This window comes from Sorex araneus, chromosome X (genome assembly GCF_027595985.1).
Source record: "Sorex araneus isolate mSorAra2 chromosome X, mSorAra2.pri, whole genome shotgun sequence".
In the NCBI taxonomy this organism is placed as follows: Eukaryota; Metazoa; Chordata; class Mammalia; order Eulipotyphla; family Soricidae; genus Sorex; species Sorex araneus.
In genome coordinates this window covers 167735975-167757864 of record NC_073313.1, presented here as the reverse complement: position 1 = coordinate 167757864, position 21890 = coordinate 167735975, and the positions used below count along the sequence as shown (strand labels likewise).

Sequence of the window (21890 nt, the reverse complement as noted above, 5' to 3'; positions counted from 1 at the left end):
GTCAGTGCATGCTAGGCTGGCACCTGAGCTGCGGCTCTCTTCCCACGGTCTCGTGTTCTTCTTGGGGACTGGGGTGAGGGGTCTGAGCCTCACCCGGTGGTGCTCAGGGCTGACTCCCGGCTCTGTGCTCAGTGGACCCTATGGGATGCTGGGGGTCGAACCCGGGTCGGTCGCGTGCCGGGCCAACGCCCTCCCCTGGGTGCTATCATTCTGGCCTGTGATCAGAAACGTCCTGCCGGGAAGGAACACCATCCCGCTCTCCAAAGCGTGAAGGAAAAGGAGGAGAGACTTTATTCAGGTTGGTTTCACCGCGACATTGTTGGTTTGTTTTTAATATAAAATAATATTATACAAAGAGTCCGTCAGGGCATCATCAGGGAGAAACCGCACATGGGGGGGAGGGTGTATGTACAGGCATAAGAATAGACTACATCTCGGAAACGGCTTCCAGAGTCGGCCACCACCACGTACAGTGTATTGACGTCGAAGGGTCACGTGGGTTCGAGCACACGAGACTTTCCAACAGAAACTGTCCCAATGGCATTGAAAAAAAAAAAAATATATATATATATATATTCCCGACTGACAGGACCCAAACCCCCCACGCTGGAATGTAAGAAGTTACGGAGCTGAGTGAAGGGGGGGCGGTGTCAGGGTGCCAGACACCCTCGAACCCCGACCTTTCGATAAGGAATGATTTATTTCTGATCCTCTCAAGTCAGTGCCGTTGATATCAGAAAATACTGAAAAAAAAAATATATATTTATCCATATCTCTCCTTTGGCATGTGCCGTCGGGGTGGGCGGTGGGCACCACCGTGGGGGGGGGAAGTCCTACATGGGCAAAATAGTTTAGAACGAGCGTTTTTCATAAGTTACTGGGTAGGCTCCGACCCGCACACGCAGCCGTCAGTTTACCCATCCGGAGAATGGGCCCAGGCGCGTCCCCTGTGTGTGTCTCTGTCCTCGGGTCGGTGCTGCCCCCTGTCCCCCCCCGGGGGCTGCGGAAGTCTCGGCTCCAGTGTAATAAATACGGAGACGCCGGCCGGCCGGGCCTAGTAGGGGTAGGCGGACACGGCGATGTAGACGATGAAGGTGGTCTGGTACTCGACCGTGCCGTTGGGCCCGTGCGACAGGGCGCGCACGCGCAGGCGGTAGGTCTCAGGCCGGCGCAGTGGGCGTGTGGTGTAGACGACGCCCTTCAGGTTCTCATCCCGCAGGGCGAAGGGGGCGGCGGGGGCGGCGTCGGCCATGAGGAAGGAGGTGCGGGGGTGCAGCACACCCGCCCGCGTGTAGGCCGCCAGCCGCAGCAGGTCCTGGTGCGCGCCGATGCCCGCGGGCAGGGCCAGGAGCTTGTACTCCAGGGCGAAGGGGCTCGGCACGCACTCCACGGCGTTGGGTGGGCAGCTCCGGAAGCAGAACCTGGGGGGGGAGAGTCGGGGGGGGGGCCGGGTGAGTGCAGCCCCCGGAGGTGGGGCCCAGGCCCGGCCCGGACACCCAGGGCGGGAGGGGATGCTGCCGCCCAAGCTCCCAGCCCAGTGCTTTCTAGAAGGAGCGACAGCACTGGAGTACTACGCAGCAAGGAACAAGTCATGACACGTGTGGATGGACACAGGGAGTCTGAGGTGAGAGAGATGAGTCGGAGGGAGGGGAGGGAACAGGACACGCACTCACAGGGGGGATGTAAGATTACACACAGGAGGAGGCTGATGTCCACGGCCAGGCAGACAGGGGCCAGGAGGGCTGGTCAGTGGTTGGAACTGCCCACACGTGTGAGTGGGGCAGAGGGTGGGTCAGACAGAGAAGGGACCAGGGTGACAGGAATAGCTGGGAAGGGTCACGCTGGGCAGGTTTGAGGGTGAAAGTAGGTCAAGGGATATTCTGGATAAGCTTCCAGGGTCAGTATTGCAAACTACAGGGCCCAAAAGCGGGGAGAGACAGAGAAAGAGACAGAGAGAAAGAGAGACAATGAGACACAAAGAGAGGTAGAGGGACAGAAAGACAGAAACAGAGTGGTACAGAGAGAAAGTGAGAAAATGAGAGACAATGAAACACACAGAGAGAGATGGAGAGAAAGAGAGAGACAGAAAGAGAAGGAGAGAGAGGGAAAGACAGAGACGGAGAGAAAGAAAGAAGCAGAGACACAGAGAGAGGGAGAGAAAGAGACAAAAAACACAGAGACAATGAGACGGACACACAGAGAGAGAGACAATGAGACACAGAGACAGAGAGAGAAAGACAGAAACAGAGATATATAGAGAGAAAGAGACAATGAGAGACACAGACACAGAGAGAGATAGAGAGCAAGACAGAGACAGATACCGGGAGAGGGAGAGGCAGAAAAAGAAAGTGAGACAGAAAGAGGGACAGAGAGACAATGAGGCACAGAGAGGGAGAGAAAGAAACAGAGAGAGACATAGACACACAAAGAGAGAGAGAGAGACGGAAACAGAGACAATGAGAGACACAGAGAGAAAGAAACAGGGAGAGAGACAATGAGAGACACCGACACACACAAAGAGACAATGAGAAACAGAAACAGAGTGACAATGAGACACAGAGAGAGAGAGGGAGAGAGATAAACATACACATAGAGACAATGAAACACAGGGACTCAGAAGGGAGAGAGGCAGAGGGAAAAACAGAGACAGAAAGAAAGAGACAGAAACAGAGAGGGAGAGGAAGAAAAAGACAGAGAGAAAGAGAGACAATGAGACACAGAGAGATAGAGGGAGAGGCAGAAAAAGAAAGTGAGACAGAAAGAGGGACAGAGAGACACACACAGACAGAGATACAATGAAAGACAGAAAGGGAAAGACAGAGACAGAAACAGAGAGGGACAAAGAGAGACACCGACACACACAGAGGGAGAGAAAGACATAGACAGAAGCAGAGAGAGAAAGACACACACAGAGACAATGAGACAGACAATGAAACACACAGACAGAGGGAGAGGGAGAGAAAGACAGAGAGAGGGACAGAGAGAGAAAGAGACAATGAGAGACACAGACACAGAGAGAGGGAGAGGCAGAAAAAGAAAGTGAGACAGAAAGAGGGACAGAGAGAGGAAAGAGAGACAATGAGAGACAGGGAGAGGAAGACAGAGACAGAGAAAGACAGAAACAGAGAGACAATGAGAGAAAGGAAGAGGGAGAGAGAGATGGAGACAAAAAGAGAGAGACAGAGTCATTCTGGGCAACTCAGAGAAGGGAGCACCAAGTAAAATGTGGTCGGAGGCCATGCGGGCTAGAGACTGAGCACAATGGCCACTCAACACCTCTACTGCGAACCACAACACCTAATGAGAGAGAGAATGAAAGGGAATACCCTGCCATAGTGGCAGGGTGGGGTGGGGGGAGACGGGACTGGGGAGGGGGTGGAGAATGGGCACTGGGGAAGGGATGGGTTCTCGAACTCTGTATGGGGGAAACATGAGCACAAAAATGTACAAATCTGTAACTGTACCCTCACGGTGACTCACTAATTAAAAATAAATAAATAAAAATAAAATGAGCAGTGTACAATTGAGTATTTTCTGCCCTCTAGTGGTTGAAAGTAATTTTACAACATGAGTTACATTTCAAAAAAAAGAGACAATGAGACAGAGAGGTAGAGAGAAAGAGACAATGAGAGACACAGACACACAGAGAGAGAGACAATGAGACAGAAAGACAATGAGACACAGAGAGTGGAGGGAGAGGGAGAGAAAGAGACAGAAGCAGAGAGAGAGAGGGGAAAAGCACCTACCTGAGTCTGATGGGGGTCCCGGAGGGCCCTGGGCCCTGTGACTGACACCCGACTACACACAGCCCTCGGGTCCATCTCACAGTCACTCAATACATTAAACCCCAACAACAGAGAGGTGTCCTGGGAGCCCAGTGTGAGAAGCCCCTCCCCCCGCCCCATGGTCTGAGGGCCCTGCTGGCCCGGTACAGCCCCCAGCCTAGGCCCCCCCGCCCTGCCCCGGGCCTCCCCCTTCCCTCCCAGGGCCAGTGCTCAGCATGTCAGTGCTCAGGAGCCCGGGGGAGAAGCCTCTCCCTGCGGCCCACAGGGTGTCCTGCAGGGGAGGGTTCGGGGGCCCTGGGGAGGCCCCTCCCGGCCCCTCTCCTGGGCTGAGTCCCCCCCACTGAGCACCAGACCCCCAGGACAGCCCCGAGCACTGCCCCGAGACAGACACTCCCGCTGCAGGCTGGGAGAAGGTTCCGGAAGGCGCGCGCAGCTCCCGCTGGCAGGGGCCACCCTCCCGCCCGGGGGGCGCGTAGTACCCCGAGCTGGGGTCCCGCTGGTAGCCGGGCGGGCAGGGCGTGTCCAGGCACTGGAAGCCGCCCCGAGTGTTGAAGCACATGTGGGCCGGGCTGCAGCGCGGGGTCTCGCCGGCACACTCATCCACGTCTGCGGGGAGAGGGCGGGGGTCAGCGGGGCGGGGCGGGGGGCCGGGGGTCACGCCGCCGCGGCTCCGCCTCTCGGGGTCTGAGGGACGACTCGGTCTCCCTCGGCACCGGGGTCACCGTCCCCTGCCAGAGCCCCCCCTGGACGCCGGCCGCACCCACCTCAGGGGGGAGGGCTGAGGCGTCCCAGGGAGCCCATGCCGGCCTCCCCCGTGCCAGGACCACCCCCGAGAGCACTGTTCTCAGGAGCCCGCGAGCCCCTCTCCGCCTCAGCGGCGTTTAGGGCCGGCGGGTGTGAGAAGAAGCCGCGTGCCCCGGAGAAGGGCGGGTTCCGGGGGCCCCGGGACCCTCGGCTGGGCCCCCCCCGCCTCACCTTGGCACGTCTTCCCGTTGGGCGCCAGCTGGTAGCCGGGCGGGCAGAGGCACTGGTAGCTGCCCAGCGTGTTGCGACACTCGTGCTGGCAGGCGTCCCTGTTCTCACACTCGTCGACGTCTGTGCGGAGGAGGGACAGCGTGACCGGGTCCGGCCCGAGCCCCACGCACCCCCCCCCCGCCCCTGCGGGTGTCGGGAGCCCCCAAGATCTGCTACCGTCTCTCCCCCACGCCCGGGGAAACAGGGATGGACGGAGAGACAGCTGCTCACGAACAGTGCTCTGAGGGCTGCGGGTGCAGTAAACGCCACTTGCCGGCACCCAACCCCTCCCTGGGGGGTTCGGTTCAGACCAGCTGCTCCCGGGCCCAGGAAGCGCCAGACGGCAACGGGGGAATGTGGCTAAAGACACTCGCTGAGTGTCCACTCGCCCCCGGGGTCTCACCCCTCCCGAGGCCACTCTGCCCGCCGGACGCCTGGTCCCACAGGGCCGAGACGTGCCCCAGTGAGACCCCCTCCCGGCACGCGGTCGACCCGGGTTCGAGAAAGGCCCCGACATGCCACGGAACCCCCTTGTGCGGGCCAAGTGCTCGATCGAGAGACGGGGGCTGCACGCAGCAGCCAGCAGCCCGACGTTCTGCTGTCGAGAGACGCCCGAACATGCCAGGGAAGACGGGCTCAGGGGCGGGAAATGACATCCCAGCGAACTGACCGCGGAGTGGCTGGGGCTCCTGCAGGTGGCCGGACACACAGGCCCCCCAAGGGACAGGGACGGTCAGTTCCAAGCGGTGGAATGTCCGAACGTCAGGAAGGACTCACACCCCCAAACACACACACACACGCACCTGACGAGGGACGTCAGAATACCTAAAACCTGGGGCTGGAGCGACAGCACGGCGGGGAGGGCGTCTGCCCGGCACGTGGCCGACCCGGGTTCGAACCCCAGCATGCCATAGGGTTCCCCGAGCACCCCCAAGAGTGACTCCTGAGAGCAGAGCCAGGAGGAACCCCTGAGCACTGCTGGGTGTGACCCCCACAAAAATTCTTATTTTTTCTTTTTTTTCCTTTTTTTTGCTTTTTGGGTCACACCTGGCTCTGCACAGGGGTTCAGGGCTGACTCCTGGCAGCTCTGCACTCAGGAATTACTCCTGGCAGTGCTCGGGGGACCATATGGGATGCCGGGGATCGAACCTGGGTCGGTCGCGTGCAAGGCCAACGCCCTCCCCGCTGTGCTATCGCTCCAGCCCCCCCACCAAAATTCTTGAACCAACCTGCAAGACACCGGCCCCAACACAACAGTGACGGGAGACTGACTGACACCCCGTCACCTCCGGACACTTCGACTGGACCAAAGCAGAACCGAACACTGACTCCGAAGGAAGAAATGGAGCCCGACCCTCTCCGTCCCCTGACCCTGCATTCCACTTCTGCACATCCGCCCCAGGGCCTAAACTCGACTCAGAAAAGCCACCTACACCCCACCTCCTCCCGTGTTCCCGCTGAGCACTGACAGCAGCCAAATGAGGGAATCGGGCCAAGGTCCAGGGTCTGGACTTCTAAAAACTGGATTAAAAAACTGGAAAAAAAACTGTTTAGTTTTGTTTTTTCCCCCCCAAAGGAAATACCCAGTAAGAGTGAAAATGAACTCGGTTCCCGAGCACTGAGACAGCAGGGAGGGCGCTTGCTTGCGTGTGTGGCTGACTCAGGCTCGACCCCCGGCATCCCACAGGCGCCCCCGCCCCCAGCCCCGCCAGGAGGGAGCCCTGAGCACAGAGCCAGGAGTAACCCATGAGTATCGCCAACGTGTGGCCCCAAAGCAAAAAAAAACCCAAAAAAACAACAAAACACCAGAAAACAATCCCGGCCCTTCTGACACGTGGGTGGGGCTGAGGCTGAGGCTGAGGGGGGCCGGCCAGCGGAGGGGCCAGCCTGTCTGCAGACGCCCGCCTGCTGCTGCCCAGTGACCCGGGAGGCCCCACGCGATGGAGAAGAACGCCTGCAGGTCAGCGCAGAGACCCCCAGGCACACACCTGCGAGCTGGGGACACGGGTGTCGTCCCAGCAGACACGTGTGACACTCAGCCAGTCTGTGGAGGTACCGGCCGCAGACCCCGGGGGCCGACAGGGCCGCTGGGATCCCCGCTGAGCCCTCAGTGCCCACCCCCTGTCCACGGCAGTGTCTCCGGGAGGCCAGGCCCGGGGGCCACCGAAACCTATTTCTGTGATGCTGAATTCAGCCAACACTCAGGGGTGCAGCACTGTCGTCCCGTGGCTCATCGATTGGCTCGAGCGGGTGCCAGTCACGTCTCCACGGTGAGACTTGCTGTGACTGTGTTTGGCATCTCGAAGACGCCACGGGGAGCTTGCCAGGCTCTGCCGTGCGGGCGGGATCCTCTCGGTAGCTTGCCGGGCTCTCCGAGAGGGACGGAGGAATCGAACCCGGGTCGGCCGTGTGCAAGGCAAACACCCTCCCCGCTGTGCTGTCGCTCCAGGAAAACGGACTGGTCAAGACAAAGCCGGAGGCCACACCAGATGGACCCAGCATCGACGTGGAGGGACCGTGGGCTTCCCCGGGGCCCAGTGACCTTCTCCCAAGGCCGGGACGTGGCCAGCGCCGTCCTGACCGCTGCCCACTGACCACCGAGAGGGGAAGAATCAGGGCTGACATTTACCTACGCAAGAGCCAGGGCCCGCCTCGGTGCCGCGCGGGCAGAGCCCCCCGGGCGTCCTGCGAGTCCGGGAGAGGCCCGTCCAGCCGCGCCTGGACTCCAGGTAGGCGCTGTGGAGCCGGGGGAACTCTCTGGGCCGCCTCGGGGGCTGCTGGCGGCTCCTCTCCGGGCTGCGGGGCGGGGGCCCGGCCCTGGGCAGCAGCTCCAGCCCCGCGCAGGACTGCCCGTCGGCCAGCAGCAGCTGCCCCGGCGGGCAGAGGCACCGGAAGCTGCCCAGGGTGTTGGAGCAGTGGAAGGCGCAGGGCCGGGGCACCTGCTCACACTCGTTAACGTCTGGGCGGGGCCGGGCACGGGGGAGAGAGAGAGACAGAAAACGGGAATCAGAGTCTCGGGGAGACGGGGGCAGGGGCCTGGGAGGAAGGGGCCGGCCCCACCCCCCCAGACGTCCCCCAGAAGGCAGAAACATGCGAGGCTTGGTGGGGGGGTCGATGGGTCCAGAGAAACAGAAGCCGCTGATCTGAGTCCCAGCAGGGGGCGACAGCCTCAAGTCTGGGAGTTTCAGGGGTCGCACGCCCCCAAGGGATGCCCACTCACACATGTGGATACGGCACAACTAACAACACTTAAATTTTCTTGGCGATCCGTAATCTTTCAATTTTTGCAATAGTGTTTGATAAGTCCAGCCACATGCATTAAAGAGTGTTAAAAAGAAGGCCATGAATTCTTTTTTTTTTGGAGGGGGGTCCCACCCAGTGATGCTCAGGGCTGACTCCCGGCTCTGCACTTGGGAATCACTCCTAGCGGTGCTCGGGGGACCCTAGGGGATGCCAGGGATCGAATCTGGGACTGCCGAGTGCCAGGCCAACGCCCTCTCTGCGGTACTGAAGCTCCAACCCCTGAAAATTTCTTTTTTAATGCTATAAACGTCCCCTTAGTATTCCGAGAGCAGAGGAACCAGGTCACATCTGCATGCAGTACTCCGTGCTCAACCCTGACAGGGCTCAGGGGACCCTACGGGATGCTGGGGACCGAGCCCGGCTGGCCGTGTGCAAGACAAGCGCCCTCCCCACTGTCCTGTCACTCTAGCCCCCCCAAATAAGGTGCTCATTTTGGGGAGTGTGGTTTGGGTCACATTCAGCGATGCTCAGGGCTGACTCCCGGCTCTGCACTCAGGAATCACTCCTGGCAGTGCTCAGGGGACCCTAGGGGATGCCGGGGATCGAATCCAGGTCAGCTGTTGTGCAAGGCCAACACCCTCCCCTCTGGGCTATCGCTCTGGCCCCAAGAATCATTTCTTACTAAGATCTAGACTCAAAACTTAGGGACTCAGCTGCCCACTCCTAGGCCAGTACTGAGGGTACATGGCAATTCCTCGTGCACCCCGCAAGGCTGACTGAAAACCACAGATCACAATCAGATTTAAACTCACAACCCCCATGACGTGCAAGGAAACAACAGCAACAAGCGGAACAAAATGACTAAAATCGCTTTACAGTCAGTGAACAGGAACAAGAACAAACCTCTGGGCATCTTCAGGGCCACGGCGGGCCCTCAGTCACAGGTCTGCTGCAGCGTTAGTGCAGACATCACTGAACACACTCGGCTCTGCTCACCACTGGTGTGGTCCAGGCAGGCGCTGAACTGTCTAGACCAGGCAAGGCTAAGAGTTGCCGTTTCTGCGCCAGCGCTTGAGAGTTCTGGCCTGGTATCAGGTGCACACACACAGCAGAACACTAGGCCCACATAAAAACCCGGGTCGCCTTTCTGGGGGAATTTGTTGTGAATAATTTCCCGCAGGCAACTCATGGTAAACCCACAGCATCCGAACCAGAAACCAGTCCTGAAGGCCCACATACACCCCAAGGAACAGAACTCCCCTGGGCGGTACACTGACTTCTTAAAAGCACACGGCTATGTTATCTGCCACCTGCCTGCTTAACAGCCGGTTACGACAAACATGGAAACCCACGTGCGAGTAGAGATTCCACTGGTTATTCTCAGCACACGAGCAGCACTGAGCAAGCCCGAGTCACAGGGGCAGCAAAGGAACAGTTAATTTTTCCTTTTTTGGCTTTTTGGGTCCCACCCGGCGATGCACAGGGGTCACTTCCGGCTCTGCACTCAGGAATCACTCCTGGGGGTGCTCGGGGGACCCTATGGGATGCTGGGAATCGAACCCGGGTTGGCTGAGTGCCAGGCCAACGCCCTCCCGGCTGTGCTCCGGCTCCCGCCCCATGAACAGTTACTCCCTGCGTGTTTTCACACACGGCCCTTCGCGTGACACTCAGGTCTGCTTCTAACTCAGTATGTCCACACAGACACGCGTGTCATCTGCACGGAGACGAGACCCACGACTTCCTAACTGAGCCTGGGGGTGGCGCGGAGACTGGGCGTGGCCACAGGGACCACCCCGGGGCGTCCCCAGTGCAGCAGGGACAAGTTCGAGGCCACTCGGTCTCGTCGGGACATGCAGGGGAAGCGCTCACCGGAGCCCGTCCACTCACCCACGCAGGGGCGTCCCAGTCCTTGCGCCCGGAACCCCCGGGGACATGCACAGCGGTAGCTGCCTCGGGTGTTCTCGCAGACCTGGTTGTAGCGGCACTGGTGGGAGCCGTCTCTGCACTCATCGATGTCTGTGGACACGGAAATACACGCTCACACGTCTGGACACGGCAAATATACACACATGTCTAGACGCGACAAATATACATGCTCACATGTCTGGACGTGGCAAATACACATGCTCACATATCTGGACACGGTAAATACACACACTAACACGTCTGGACATGGCATATACACACGCTCACACGTGTAGACATGGCAAATACACAAGCTCACATATCTGGACACGGTGAATACACACACGCCTGGACATGGCAAATACACATGCTCACATGCCTGGAAACAGCAAATACACATGCTCATATATCTGGACGTGGTAAATACACTAACACATCTGGACATGGCGTATACACATGCTCACACGCCTAGACATGGAAAATACACAAGCTCACGTATCTGGACACGGTGAATACACACACGCCTGGACATGGCAAATACACATGCTCACATGCCTGGACATGGCAAATACACATGCTCATGTCTGTGGACCTGGCAAATACACATTTATACTTCTGTAGACACAGCAAGCACACGCTCACATGTCTGTGGACTCAGCAAGCACACACGTGCTCACACGCCTGCAGACACAGCCAGACAGGCCCAGACAGGAAGTCACGTGCCCAAGGCACTCAGACCCCCAGAGTCCCCCTGACCAGGCCTCGGGGTCACAGAACTTCGAGGCCGGTCTCCCGCCTACGCCCCGCTTGGGGAAGTTTCATTCTCAGACTTTCAGCTTTTTGCTTCTGAGCTTACACCAGAGGTGCTCAGGGTGGACTCGTGAGTCTGTGCTCAGAGTCACTCCTGGCTGCACGTGGGGGACCCGAGGGGGTGGTGGGGACGGACCCCGGGTTGGCTGCATGCTGGTCCCTTCCCTGGACCGGCTCTTGGGGGAGGAAACACACCCCGAGCCCTGAACCACACACAACTGCCGCTCGGGTCTGTGTGGGGTCATCCCCGCGGTGCCTGCTCTGGCTCTGCACCCAGAGGTCACGCCGGTGCGGCTCAGCTGGGGGGCGCTGGGGGGCTGAACGCCGGGGGCACACCAGTGGCCCCAGTTCCTTCATCTTTGTGTCCACAGCCCGCACTCGCCGTGCTCTAGACAGTCCCGAGACGCGGCCACACCTCGACAGTGACGCCGGAACGTCCTATTCTCCAGGCTCTGCCTCGTGAGACGCCAACCCGGGACGGGGGAGGTGATGAGAGGTGAAGGCCGCGGCCTGCCGCCCGGGTGAGACCCTGGCACCACGGGGTGTGGCCCGCGGATGCCCGCCAGCACCTCCGAGGACGCCCGGGTAAGCCCGGAGCCCGAAGCAGCCCCAGTGGCCACCGAGAGGAGCGTCCTGCATCGGCCTGGGAGGACGCCCCGAACTAGAGGCAGAAGAGTGACCCCGAGACACGTGGCCACTCTGATGGCCCGGCCTGCCCGGGAGTGTCCTCGGGCAGACGATCCCTCCACTCACAAGCGTGACCCTCCTTGGACACACTCAGGGGCCCGCTGAGGAGACCCCCGGGGCCTCTCTGTAGCACCTTCCACTCGACTCACGGCCATGGGAGCAGGAAGAGCATCTGTGTCCTGCCCACAGGGAGACCCTCCCCCGCCCACCTCCCCCACTCCCCACCGAATGGAGGTGGATTCCGAGGTCATTACATTGGACCTTCCAGTGCGTAGCTACAATCTCCCATCACTCCCTTCGAGAGTTTGGAACCCACGTGCTAAACTTTGTTTTCCTTTTTCAGTTTCTGGGTCCCGCCCAGCGATGCTCAGAGCTGACTCCTGGCTCTGCACTCAAGAATCACTCCTGGAAGTGCTCGGGGACCCTATGGGATGCTGGGATTTGAACCCGGGTCGGCTGCATGCCAGGCCAGCGCCCTCCCCGCTGTGCTGTTGCTCAGGCCTATTGCTAGTCCTTACTGTAAGCATCCTTACTGTTCATTATTATTTCAAAGTTTGTTCTGACCTTGGGCGCCCGGGAGACCACCCTCGGACCTGGGGCACTCACCCACGCAGCTGCCGTTCTGGGCCTTGGTCATGCCGCTCGGGCAGAGGTCGATGCACTTGTAGCCGCCCCGCGTGTTCCTGCAGTGCTGGTCGGGCCGGCACACGCTCTGCCGACACTCGTTCACGTCTGCAGGAGGCCAAGAGTCACCCCTGGGGGGAAACCGGCCCACCCCACTCTGCGGACGGGACCTGCCTTTCCTTCCTTTCATTTTTTTTTTGAAAAAAATTTTTTAGCAGAGCCAGGGGTTGAACCCGGGGCCTTGCACATGCTGGGCGAGCACTCCGTGGCGAGTCACACTCAGTCCCACCCTTCCAGGCCAAGGCTACAATGACCGCTGCTGACCGCAGGGCCAGGTGGCAGGTCTGGGGTGAGTTCTGCCTTATCTGGACACAGAGCTGGGGCCGGAGTCGAGGTGGGGCCCGTGAGGGGCACACGGCCGGCCCCTCCGAGGAGCGATCCCTGCACACGGGACCCAGAGTGAGGCCCGAGCATGGCTGGGCGTGGCCCCCACACCAGCTAAGAGCAGCCCGGGAGGAAGCAGGGGGGCGGGACCCTCACCCAGGCACTTCCTGCCGCGGGGCTGGTAGCCGGGCTCGCAGGCGCACTGGAAGCTCCCGACGGTGTTGAAGCAGCGCTGCTGGCAGGGGCTGGACTCCTGGCACTCGTTGGCGTCTGCGGGCAACACGCAGGGAGGGGCCGGGACGGCCCTCCACGGTCACGCTGGCACTTCCGGCTTTGGGTGTTTCGGGGGTCCCACCCAGCGGTGCTCAGGGCTGACTCCTGGCTCTGTGCTCAGGGGTCACTCCTGGCGGGGCTCGGGGGACCCTAGGGGATGCCAGGGATCGAACCCGGGTCGGCCACGTGCCAGGCCAACGCCCTCCCCACTGTGCTGTCGCTCCAGCCTCTAGGCCGGTCAGCGTTGAAGCCGGAGGTTCTGCCTGTCGGATGCCCTGAGGGCCGGGGGGATCAGTGGGCCCGAGGTGGCCGGTCCTAAGTGGCCCAGCTGGACACTGAACATCCGCCAAGAGCCACAGACCTCACAGTCCCAAGGGGTGTGTGTGTCCTGTCTGGGGCCACAGCCGGCAGTGCTCAGGGGCTGCTCCCAAGGCAGTGCTCCAACCTGGGGCCCCAGCAGGGAAAGTGCTCCGGGTCCTCTGAGCCGCCTCCCTGGCCCCCAGGGTGAGACCGAGTGTCACCGAGCTGAAGGCCGGGGCAGCGGGGGGCAGCCCCTCCGCCTGCACCTACCCTGGCAGCTGAGCCCGTCGGGGGTCCTGCGGAACCCGGGGCCGCAGCGCAGCACGCAGCGGTAGGAGCCGATGGTGTTGTCGCAGGCCTGGGTCGGGGGGCAGCTGTGGCCGTCCAGGGCGCACTCGTCGATGTCTGCGGCGGGCGGGCGGGCGGCCAGGGCTGAGACCCCCGCACCCCCCACCCCCGCGGGACGAGGGGAGCCCCGGGCCGGGCAGCGCTACCTGAACAGGTCCTGCCGTCGGCGGCGATGGCCATCCCGGGCGGGCAGGCGCAGGAGTAGGTGCCCACGGCGTTGTGGCACAGGTGCGAGCAGGGGGCGCCGGCCGCGCACTCGTCCTCGTCTGCGAGCAGGGGTGCGGCTGGGCCCGCCGTCTCGGGACCCCGCGCACCCAGGGCCCCCGGGGTCAGTGCCCCCCGCCGCCCCGGCCACTGGGTGGACACTGCCCTGGTCACTGGGCCGGACACTGTCCTGGTCACTGGGTGGACACTGCCCTGGCCACTGGGTGGACACTGCCCTGGCCCCCGGCCCCTGGGTGGACACTGCCCCGCCCCCGCCACACCCCCTCTCCCCCCGCTCACCAGTGCAGAAGGGTCCGGCTGCGTCCAGGGCGAACCCAGCTGGACACTGGTTGCTGCGCTCTCCTGTGGGAGGGGAGGGGTGCGGGGAGGGGAGTCAGGCCTGGGCGAGGGTCCCCCCCTGCCCGGCGTGCCAGCGGGAGGCGCCCAGCCCTTGAGCCCCAGAGTGTGCTCAGGGGCGCCCGTCCCGGCAGGAAGTCTCCCGCCACTAGATAGATGCCCAACAGCGCACGAGGCCGGAACCTGGAGCCGGGCCTGCTTCCTGTGGGTCAGAGGCTTCTGCACGCGAGGCCCCGGCCACCCTTCGGGGTGCCCGCACCCCGGCTCCCCACGGCCGCTTCTGGACGCGACGCTTCTGACTCCTGCTCAAGCTCCTCGCACCGGCACCCAGGCGCACCCAGGCCGGGCTCACGGCTGTGGTCCTGTTTTTTTTTTTGGGTGCGGGGGTCCCACCCGGCGGTGCTCAGGGCTGACTCCCGGCACTGCAGTCAGGAATTACTCCTAACAGTGCTCGTGGGGCCCCATGGGATGCTGGGGATCAAACCCAGGTCTGCCTCGTGCCAGGCCAACGCCCTCCCCGCTGTGCTGTCACTCCACCCCCCTTTTCTGACTGCCTGTGAACTCCTGGCTCCTTCTGACAGAGAGTCAGCACCTGTCCAACAGGACACTCTGCGCCAGCACCCAGGCTCAATCACAACCAGGATTTTAAAATAAAGCCACTGGATTCTGAAGACGGAAAAAAAAACCCTGTGTGTGTGTGTGTGTGTGTGTGTATGTGTGTGTGTGAGAGAGAGAGTGTGTGTGTGTGAGTGTGTGTGAGTGTGTGTGTGTGTGAGAGAGAGAGTGTGTGTGTGAGAGTGTGTGTGTGTGAGTGTGTGTGTGTGTGAGAGAGAGTGTGTGTGTGAGAGAGAGTGTGTGTGTGAGAGAGAGAGAGAGTGTGTGTGTGTGAGAGAGAGAGAGAGTGTGTGTGTGTGTGAGAGAGAGAGTGTGTGTGTGTGTGTGTGTGTGTGCCGGGTCTCTGTGACACCTGAAGAGACCCGTGACAGCAGTCACAGCGCCGTCTGTGGGTCATGGGGAAGCCCCCCCGCCCAAAGCCTGAGGCCGCAAGGACCCGGGATCTGTAAGAACCTAAACCCAGCTACGAGGGCAGGGCCTAAGCCCCTGGCAGGGAAGGGCCGGGCGGGTGGGCGGGTGGCCCTCAACAGGGGTGAGGAAGTGTCGCGTCGGGAGACCAGAGAAGGGCTGGGCCATATCGGGGCAACGTCTGTGGAAACAGGATGAAGGAGCCTGAGCAGGAGACACGACGGCGGGGAACTTCAGCAGAGAGAGACCACGTGGGGGCAGGTGTGGGGGAGGGAATCACACACACACACACACACACACACACAAACACTCACATACATATACACTCAGACACACACACTCACATCCACTCACACACATACTCAGACACATACACATTCACACTCAGACACACACACACACAGAACAAACACCCAGACACACACTCACACACATCCAGACATACACATATTCAGACCCATACACACTTAGACACACACAAACACAAACACCCAAACACACACTCACACACACACACATACACAACACTCACATACATATACACTCAGACACACACACATCCACTCACACACATACTCAGACACATACACATTCAGACACTCAGACACACACACACTTACACACACCCAGACACACACACACTCACAGAACACAAACACCCAGACACACACATACTCAGACACATACACACTTAGACACACACAAACACACATACACTCACACACACATATACGCTCAGACACACACACTCCTACTCAGATATTCACTTACCCCAGAGTCACACACACTTATACACTCACGCCCCCCCATACTTACACACTCAAACTCATACGCTCAGAAACACACGTACACATTCACAATACACACTCACACACCCACTCAGTCACATGCTCATACACACTCATACATACATACATTCACTCCCACGCACACATTAACACTCACCCCCAACACTCACACAGCCACACACTTACACTAAAGTGGGGGACGGGGAGCCAGGCCGGGGTGTGGGCACTCCCCTCGACACCACGAGTCTAGTGACCATGACGGATGCCCGGGGTAGACACATCAGAGCCACCAACTCCCAAATATTAGCACAGCACTAACGGCCTCCCTGCGTGTGAGCAGGGAACGTGCTCCACAGTCCAACACAGAAAGGCCCCCGGGGAAGAGAAGAGCAAGTGGTTCCTGACAGACGCCAGACCCGGAGTCCCCAGGAAGTCCCGGCTCACGGGGAGCCGAGACTGGCGCGGGGAGTGTGACAGTGAGAGGTGACTCACCAAGGGAAGGGCCAAGATACACTCGGGGCATCCGGGGGGCTCGCAGGAGCACTGTCAGCATCTCGGGGTGGGGGAGAAGGGGCAGTTCACCGAGGCCTCAGACACTCACACCCCCACAACACACACACACTCTCACGCCTCACCCCCACAACACACACAATACTTACACGCACACGTCTCACACCCACACACAACACTTGGGACTCCCGGCTCTGCACTCAGGAATCACTCCTGGCGGTGCTCGGGGGACCCCATGGGACGCTGGGAATCGAACCCGGGTCGGGCGCGGGACTACCTTTGGAGATGGCCGCGTGGACGCGGAAGGCCAGGCTCTCGTCCAGGGGGTCGTAGTCGGCCTCCAGGGCCGAGGCCTGCAGCGTCTCCACCAGGAAGGGCATCCTGCCGCGGGCCGGGTCGTACAGCACTGTGTGGTTCCAGGTGTAGGGCAGGCGCACGCCGCCCTCGTAGAACAGCCGCGTGGAGCGCGCCCACAGCTGCCCGGGGCCCGTCTGCACGTAGTCCTCGCTGTAGTCCTGCGGGCGGGCGCCGTGTCCACGCGGGGTCACACCCACGCACAGCTCCGGCCCCGACGCTGCTGGCCCCGCTCTGGGGTCTCGTGGGGGGCTCCCGGGACACTCCTGGCCGGCCGCCCCGGGAAAAACCTGAGCATCTCCGGACCCCGAGGGGGGCGGCCAGGAGTGAGCACTGACTCAGGGGCGGGAGCAAGCCCCGAGCACTTCCAGGGGTGGCACAAAAAGACATTTTCTGGAGGGACCCCAGGGGCAACGTGGCTGTGCACGGGTCACTGTTATCTCTGCAGAAAGACAGAGATGCCCGGACAGGTCTGGCCCACGGCCTCTTTCCGGGGGAAAAACCAAAAAAAAAAAAAAAAAAAAAAAAACCAAAACAAACCCCAAACCCCAGAGGAGGCCGAGGCACCTTCCCGGAGTGCCAGGCAGGGGCCACAGAGGTGAGACTCGGCACCAGCTCCGAGTCCCTCCAGCCCTGATCCCCAGCAGGGACTCTCGGGAAAGGGCAAAGGTCCACACGGGCCCCAGAGATTGTTTTGGAGGAGGGTTGGCTCCCCGGCGGTGCTCAGGGGACCGTTTGGGGTGCTGAGGATTGGGCCCAGGTGGGCCGCCCCTCCAGCCTGACCTGAAGAGTCACTTATTTTCCCCTGGATTTTTGGGTCCCACCCAACAATGCTCAGGGCTGACTCCTGGCTCTGTGCTCGGGGGACTCTATGGGATGCCGGGGATTGAACCCAGGTCAGCCGTGTGCCAGGCCAACGCCCGCCCTTTCCATCGCAGTGGCTCTGCCCTCGGCTCCGCGCAGGGAAGGGGTGCGTGGTGGAGGGGCCCTGGCCCACGGACGCTCTGGGCTGGCCTTACCTTCAGGGTGACGGGGGCCAGGGCCGGGAGCTGCAGGACGTGGCCGCTGAGCACGACGTCCAGGAGCAGGGTGCCGTCCGGGTCCAGGCCGCGGGCCGTGTGTGTCATGTGCAGGACCTCCCCTGGGGGCGGGCGGCACGGGTTGGCTGCAGCAGCCGGTGTCCAGGGTCGCCGGGGGAGGGGGGTGGGGGAGGTGGGTCCCCCTCGCGAGCACCCCTGCGGGAGCACCCAGGGCATCTGGGCAGTGGGGGGGTCATGGCTGGACCAACGGTTGGCCTTCCCGGGGTCGAGGTTAGGGCCCCCGGGGTCAAGGGTCAGGATCGGGGTCACGGCCGGGCTGGGGTCACCGTCGAGGCTCAGGGTCAGTGAGGGTTTGGGTTTAGGCCGGGGAGGGTTCCCGGTCAGGGCTGTGGGTCAGGGGTGGGTTGAGGGGTCCGGGACAGGGGTAGGTGTTAAAGGAGGGTTCGGGTCTGGGCTCAGCTGCTGCGGGGGGGGGGTCCTGGAGCCCCTCCCGCACGGAGACGGCCCAGTGTCTCGTCTCGCACTCTGAGGGGACAAGGCCCCTTCTTATTATCATTTTATTATTTGCTTTTTTTGGTCCCACCCGGCGATGCTCAGGGCTGACTCCCGGCCCTGTGCTCAGGAATCACTCCTGGCGGTGCTCGGGGGACCCTCAGGGATGCCCGGACTCTCCCTTCTGCCCTGGTGGGGCTTTAAGACCCCGCCGGAGGGATCCCGGAGAGTCACGAGCAAGAGAGACCCTGGAGGTGTGCGAGTGTCTGAACCCCCTGAAGTGACGCCCGCGGGGACCCGTCAGCTCCAAGTCCCGCGGGAGGGATTCGGTCGCTGGTTTGGGGGACCTGGGCGGTGACTCCCAGCTCAGTGCTCGGCACTCGCTCCTGGTGCCGTGGCCGGGGCGGGGGGAGGGAGCAAATCTGAGCTTCCCCCAGGCCTCACCTGGGCCTCCCCCTCTGGCCCCTTACCTTGCGGACGCCACACTGGGGTAGCCCGGGCCCGAACCCGGGCACGTTCCCAGGGGCAGTCACTGACCTGTGGCGAACTCCACCTGGGTCTCCCGCCGGAAGACGGCGTTGGTGAGGGAGAAGCCGTTTACCGCCTCCCCGAGCTCCTTGGCCGTGGTCCAGTAGATGGGGCTGAGGATGGAGACGATCTTCCTCATTGCGGGGCCTACGGGGCAGGAGGGGAAGGAACATCGTTAACCGAGGGGCAAAGCCAGCGACGAGCCGCCCGGCGCTCAGGGCTGCCGCCCCGGGGCCGCCAGACCCCCCCCCCCCCCCCGCAAGTGACCCGGAAACAAAGACCCAAGCCCAGGTGTGGCGTCACACCGAGGCCCGGTCACCAGGGAGCAGCAGGTCAGGCCGAGGACGACGACGTCCACATTCGGCCTACGCGGCCCAGCTGGGCCGATCCCCGAGCAGGACCGGGTGCGGCCCTGGGGCCCCGGCACCGGGACCAAGGCAGCCCCACGCCCTCGGACCCTAGCACTGGCCAGTGGAGCTGGCTGGCCAACAGCTGCAGGAGGCAGCTGACCCCAGTGATGAAAGGATTTATTAGCAGCCGGGGCTGGAGCGATAGCACAGCGGTTGGGCGTTAGCCTTTCACGCGGCCGACCCGGGTTCGACTCCTCCAGCCCTCTCAGAGAGCCCGGCAAGCTACCGAGAGTATTGAGCCTGCGGGGCAGAGCCTGGCAAGCTACCTGTGGCATATTCGAGATACCAAACACAGTAACAAGTAACAATAAGTAACTAACAATAACAGTAACAGTAAGTAACAGTAACAATAATAGTAACGATTAGCAACAATAAAAACAATGGTAAATAACAGTAACAATAACAGTAACAATTAGTAACAATAACAATAACAGTAAAAAGTAACAGTAACAATAACAATAAGTAACAATCACAATAACAATAAGTAACAGTAACAATAACAGTAACAGTAAGTAACAGGAACAAGTCTCTCAGTGAGAGACGTGACTGGAGCCTGCTCGAGCAAACCGACGAGCACCGGGACGAGAGTATTAGCAGCGCTCACCGACACTCCGGGGCACGTTGGAGATCCTGGCGTGGATCACTCTCGCGCCCGCGGCCGGGCTGTCTGTGATTGTGGCGTTGAGGAAAGCGACGCCAAACTCCACGTCGTTAATGTTCCCAATCACGCTCCCTCGGGCGTGCTGGGGGCCCCCTGGGGAGGGAGAGAGGGAGATGCTGAGGGCCGTGAGCGCCCGACCCCTCGGTGCATCGTCTGACGGCAGAGCTGAGGCTGCCTGGCCCTCCCCGGCGCCCCCGAGAGCTGGGGGTCCTGCCAACCAGGGGTCCTGCCAACAACACACACCAGTGTTTCGCCCCTGGCCCAGGAGCTCAGCCCCGGTGGGGGGGAAGCGTGTGCGTGTTTGCTCCCGGGACAGACACGGGCGAGTGCACGGAGCTTCCGCGCTGATCGTGGCCCCCACACGGACCCCCAGAGCCTCGGTGATCAGACAGAGGGGGGGGTGAGGACGGGCACGTGACCGCGGGGCCCCCCTCGGGAGCTGCAGGGGGCGGGGGGGGGGAGCCGAGTGAACCCCCAGGGTGCCGTGCAGGCCCCAAAGACGCAGGGAGAAGGGCCCTGGGGAGACGGCCGTGAGGCTTAGACCAGAGAGCTGGGCTCAGAAACAACACACCTGCAGCCAGGGAACTAGGGCAGCGGGCGAGCACTTGCCTCGCACGCAGTCGACTGGGTTCTCTCCCCAGCACCTCGCGTGGTCCCTCAAGCCTGCCAGGTATGACCCCTGAGCACAGAGCCGGGAGTGAGCCCCGAGCACAGAGCTAGGACTTAGCCCTGATCAGAGAGCCGGGAGTGAGCCCCGAGCACAGAGCCAGGAGTGAGCCCTGAGTACAGAGCCGGGAGTGAGCCCCGAGCACAGAGCCGGGAGTCAGCCCTGAGCACAGAGCTGGGAGCCGCCCCAAGCACCTCCAGGTGTGCCGCCCTTCCCCCACGTGACACGACTTAAAGGGTCTCTGGCACCGGCAGGACCGGCACTTCTCCTCTCCGTGGGCTCAGCATCACCCAGACGGCTGCCGGGTGTCTGGCAGCAGCAGCTGCTTCCCGGACAGAGGGGCTGGCGGGAAGAACAGACGGCCCGGGACGGGGCCAACGGCTGCAGGCGGGAGGAAGAGGCCAGAGGTGCGGGCGGGCGTTTCTCTCCCTCCTTCGCCAGGACTTGCCGGTGGCCTGAGGCAGCCGTCCCAGCCTCGTCCCGGCCTCGTCCCGCCCTGGGGGAGCGTGTGGAGGTGCCCCCCGGGCCCACCCGGCCCAGGCCAGGACCCAGCTCTCCTCGCGCTCAGACCCGGCACTTGCTCCCAGAGGCCTTCTGGGTATCTCTCCTGCCTCCAGTGCAGCCCCGCTGGCGGGCAGCCCGGAGGGGCTCAGCCCTGCTCGTGCCGTCACGGTGGGCGGCAGGGTGGGGGTCTGCCCTCGGACCCCGAACCTCTGACACGCCCCGGCCTCCTCGCCCACACGGCGGGGGCCTTTCAGGACGTTCTCTCTCTACAGAACTGCGGAAGCCCACCGGGTGCCCCCGCGCTTGGATGAGGGGGTCCGGGCCGACGTCCCAACCCGCGCCGTCGCCCCCGGGGGAGTCTGGGGGTTCTAGAAGCCTCTGGGAGCTGCCAGAGCTCTGGGATCTAGAACATTCCGGACATGGAGCCGCTGCTCTGCCGACCCCCCGCCCCCCACTCCGCTCCCCGGAGACATTCACGGATGGACACGCGGCCTCCCGGCTGGAAAGGGGCTGGCTGAGCCCCTGCCCCACCCGCCGGGGGCCCCCACCTCACCGGGGGCCTCGCACACGCCCCAGTCCTGCAGACCCCGACGCGCGTGGACCGTGTGGCCAGGCATGTGGCCGCGTGACACACGCCAAAGCCCGCAGGCGCTGCACCGCGCAGCCGGGAAAGGGGCCGGCTCTGAACTCCACGAGCACTAACAGTACCGCGGGAGGCGCGTCCCGCAGGAGGGGCTCCGTAAGGACCCCCAGACTGGGGCTCGCCACCGGGGAGGGGAGACCGAGCCACTGTCGAGACTTTCCTCCTACTGAGCTGCTCCCAGTGACCCCTGCAGCGGGCGGGTCACACAGGGCAAGTCACCGTGTGCCTGATACGGGGGCGACTTCGGGAGGGGGGTCGGGGGAATGAGGGCAGCGGCGGGGGGAGGGTCAAGCGGGTCGTGGGGTCGGGGCCAGAACATCAAAAGCCCGTCGCCAT

The 21890-nt window shown here is 62.0% G+C and overlaps 1 protein-coding gene across 1 annotated transcript in view; it reads right to left on the bottom strand.

The window, feature by feature from the left end:
* Positions 1 to 305: 305 nt before the first annotated feature.
* The window catches only part of HMCN1 (hemicentin 1), a 293245-nt gene continuing 271660 nt past the window's right edge, over positions 306 to 21890 (bottom strand). Inside the window, 14 exon segments of the mRNA XM_055121231.1 lie at positions 306 to 1421; positions 4265 to 4391; positions 4761 to 4880; positions 7429 to 7758; positions 9930 to 10058; positions 12051 to 12176; positions 12609 to 12722; positions 13296 to 13430; positions 13520 to 13639; positions 13878 to 13940; positions 16533 to 16770; positions 17629 to 17750; positions 18679 to 18816; positions 19684 to 19833. Of these exon segments, the coding sequence (XP_054977206.1) occupies positions 1055 to 1421; positions 4265 to 4391; positions 4761 to 4880; positions 7429 to 7758; positions 9930 to 10058; positions 12051 to 12176; positions 12609 to 12722; positions 13296 to 13430; positions 13520 to 13639; positions 13878 to 13940; positions 16533 to 16770; positions 17629 to 17750; positions 18679 to 18816; positions 19684 to 19833 (2279 nt within the window). The 3' untranslated portion in view covers positions 306 to 1054.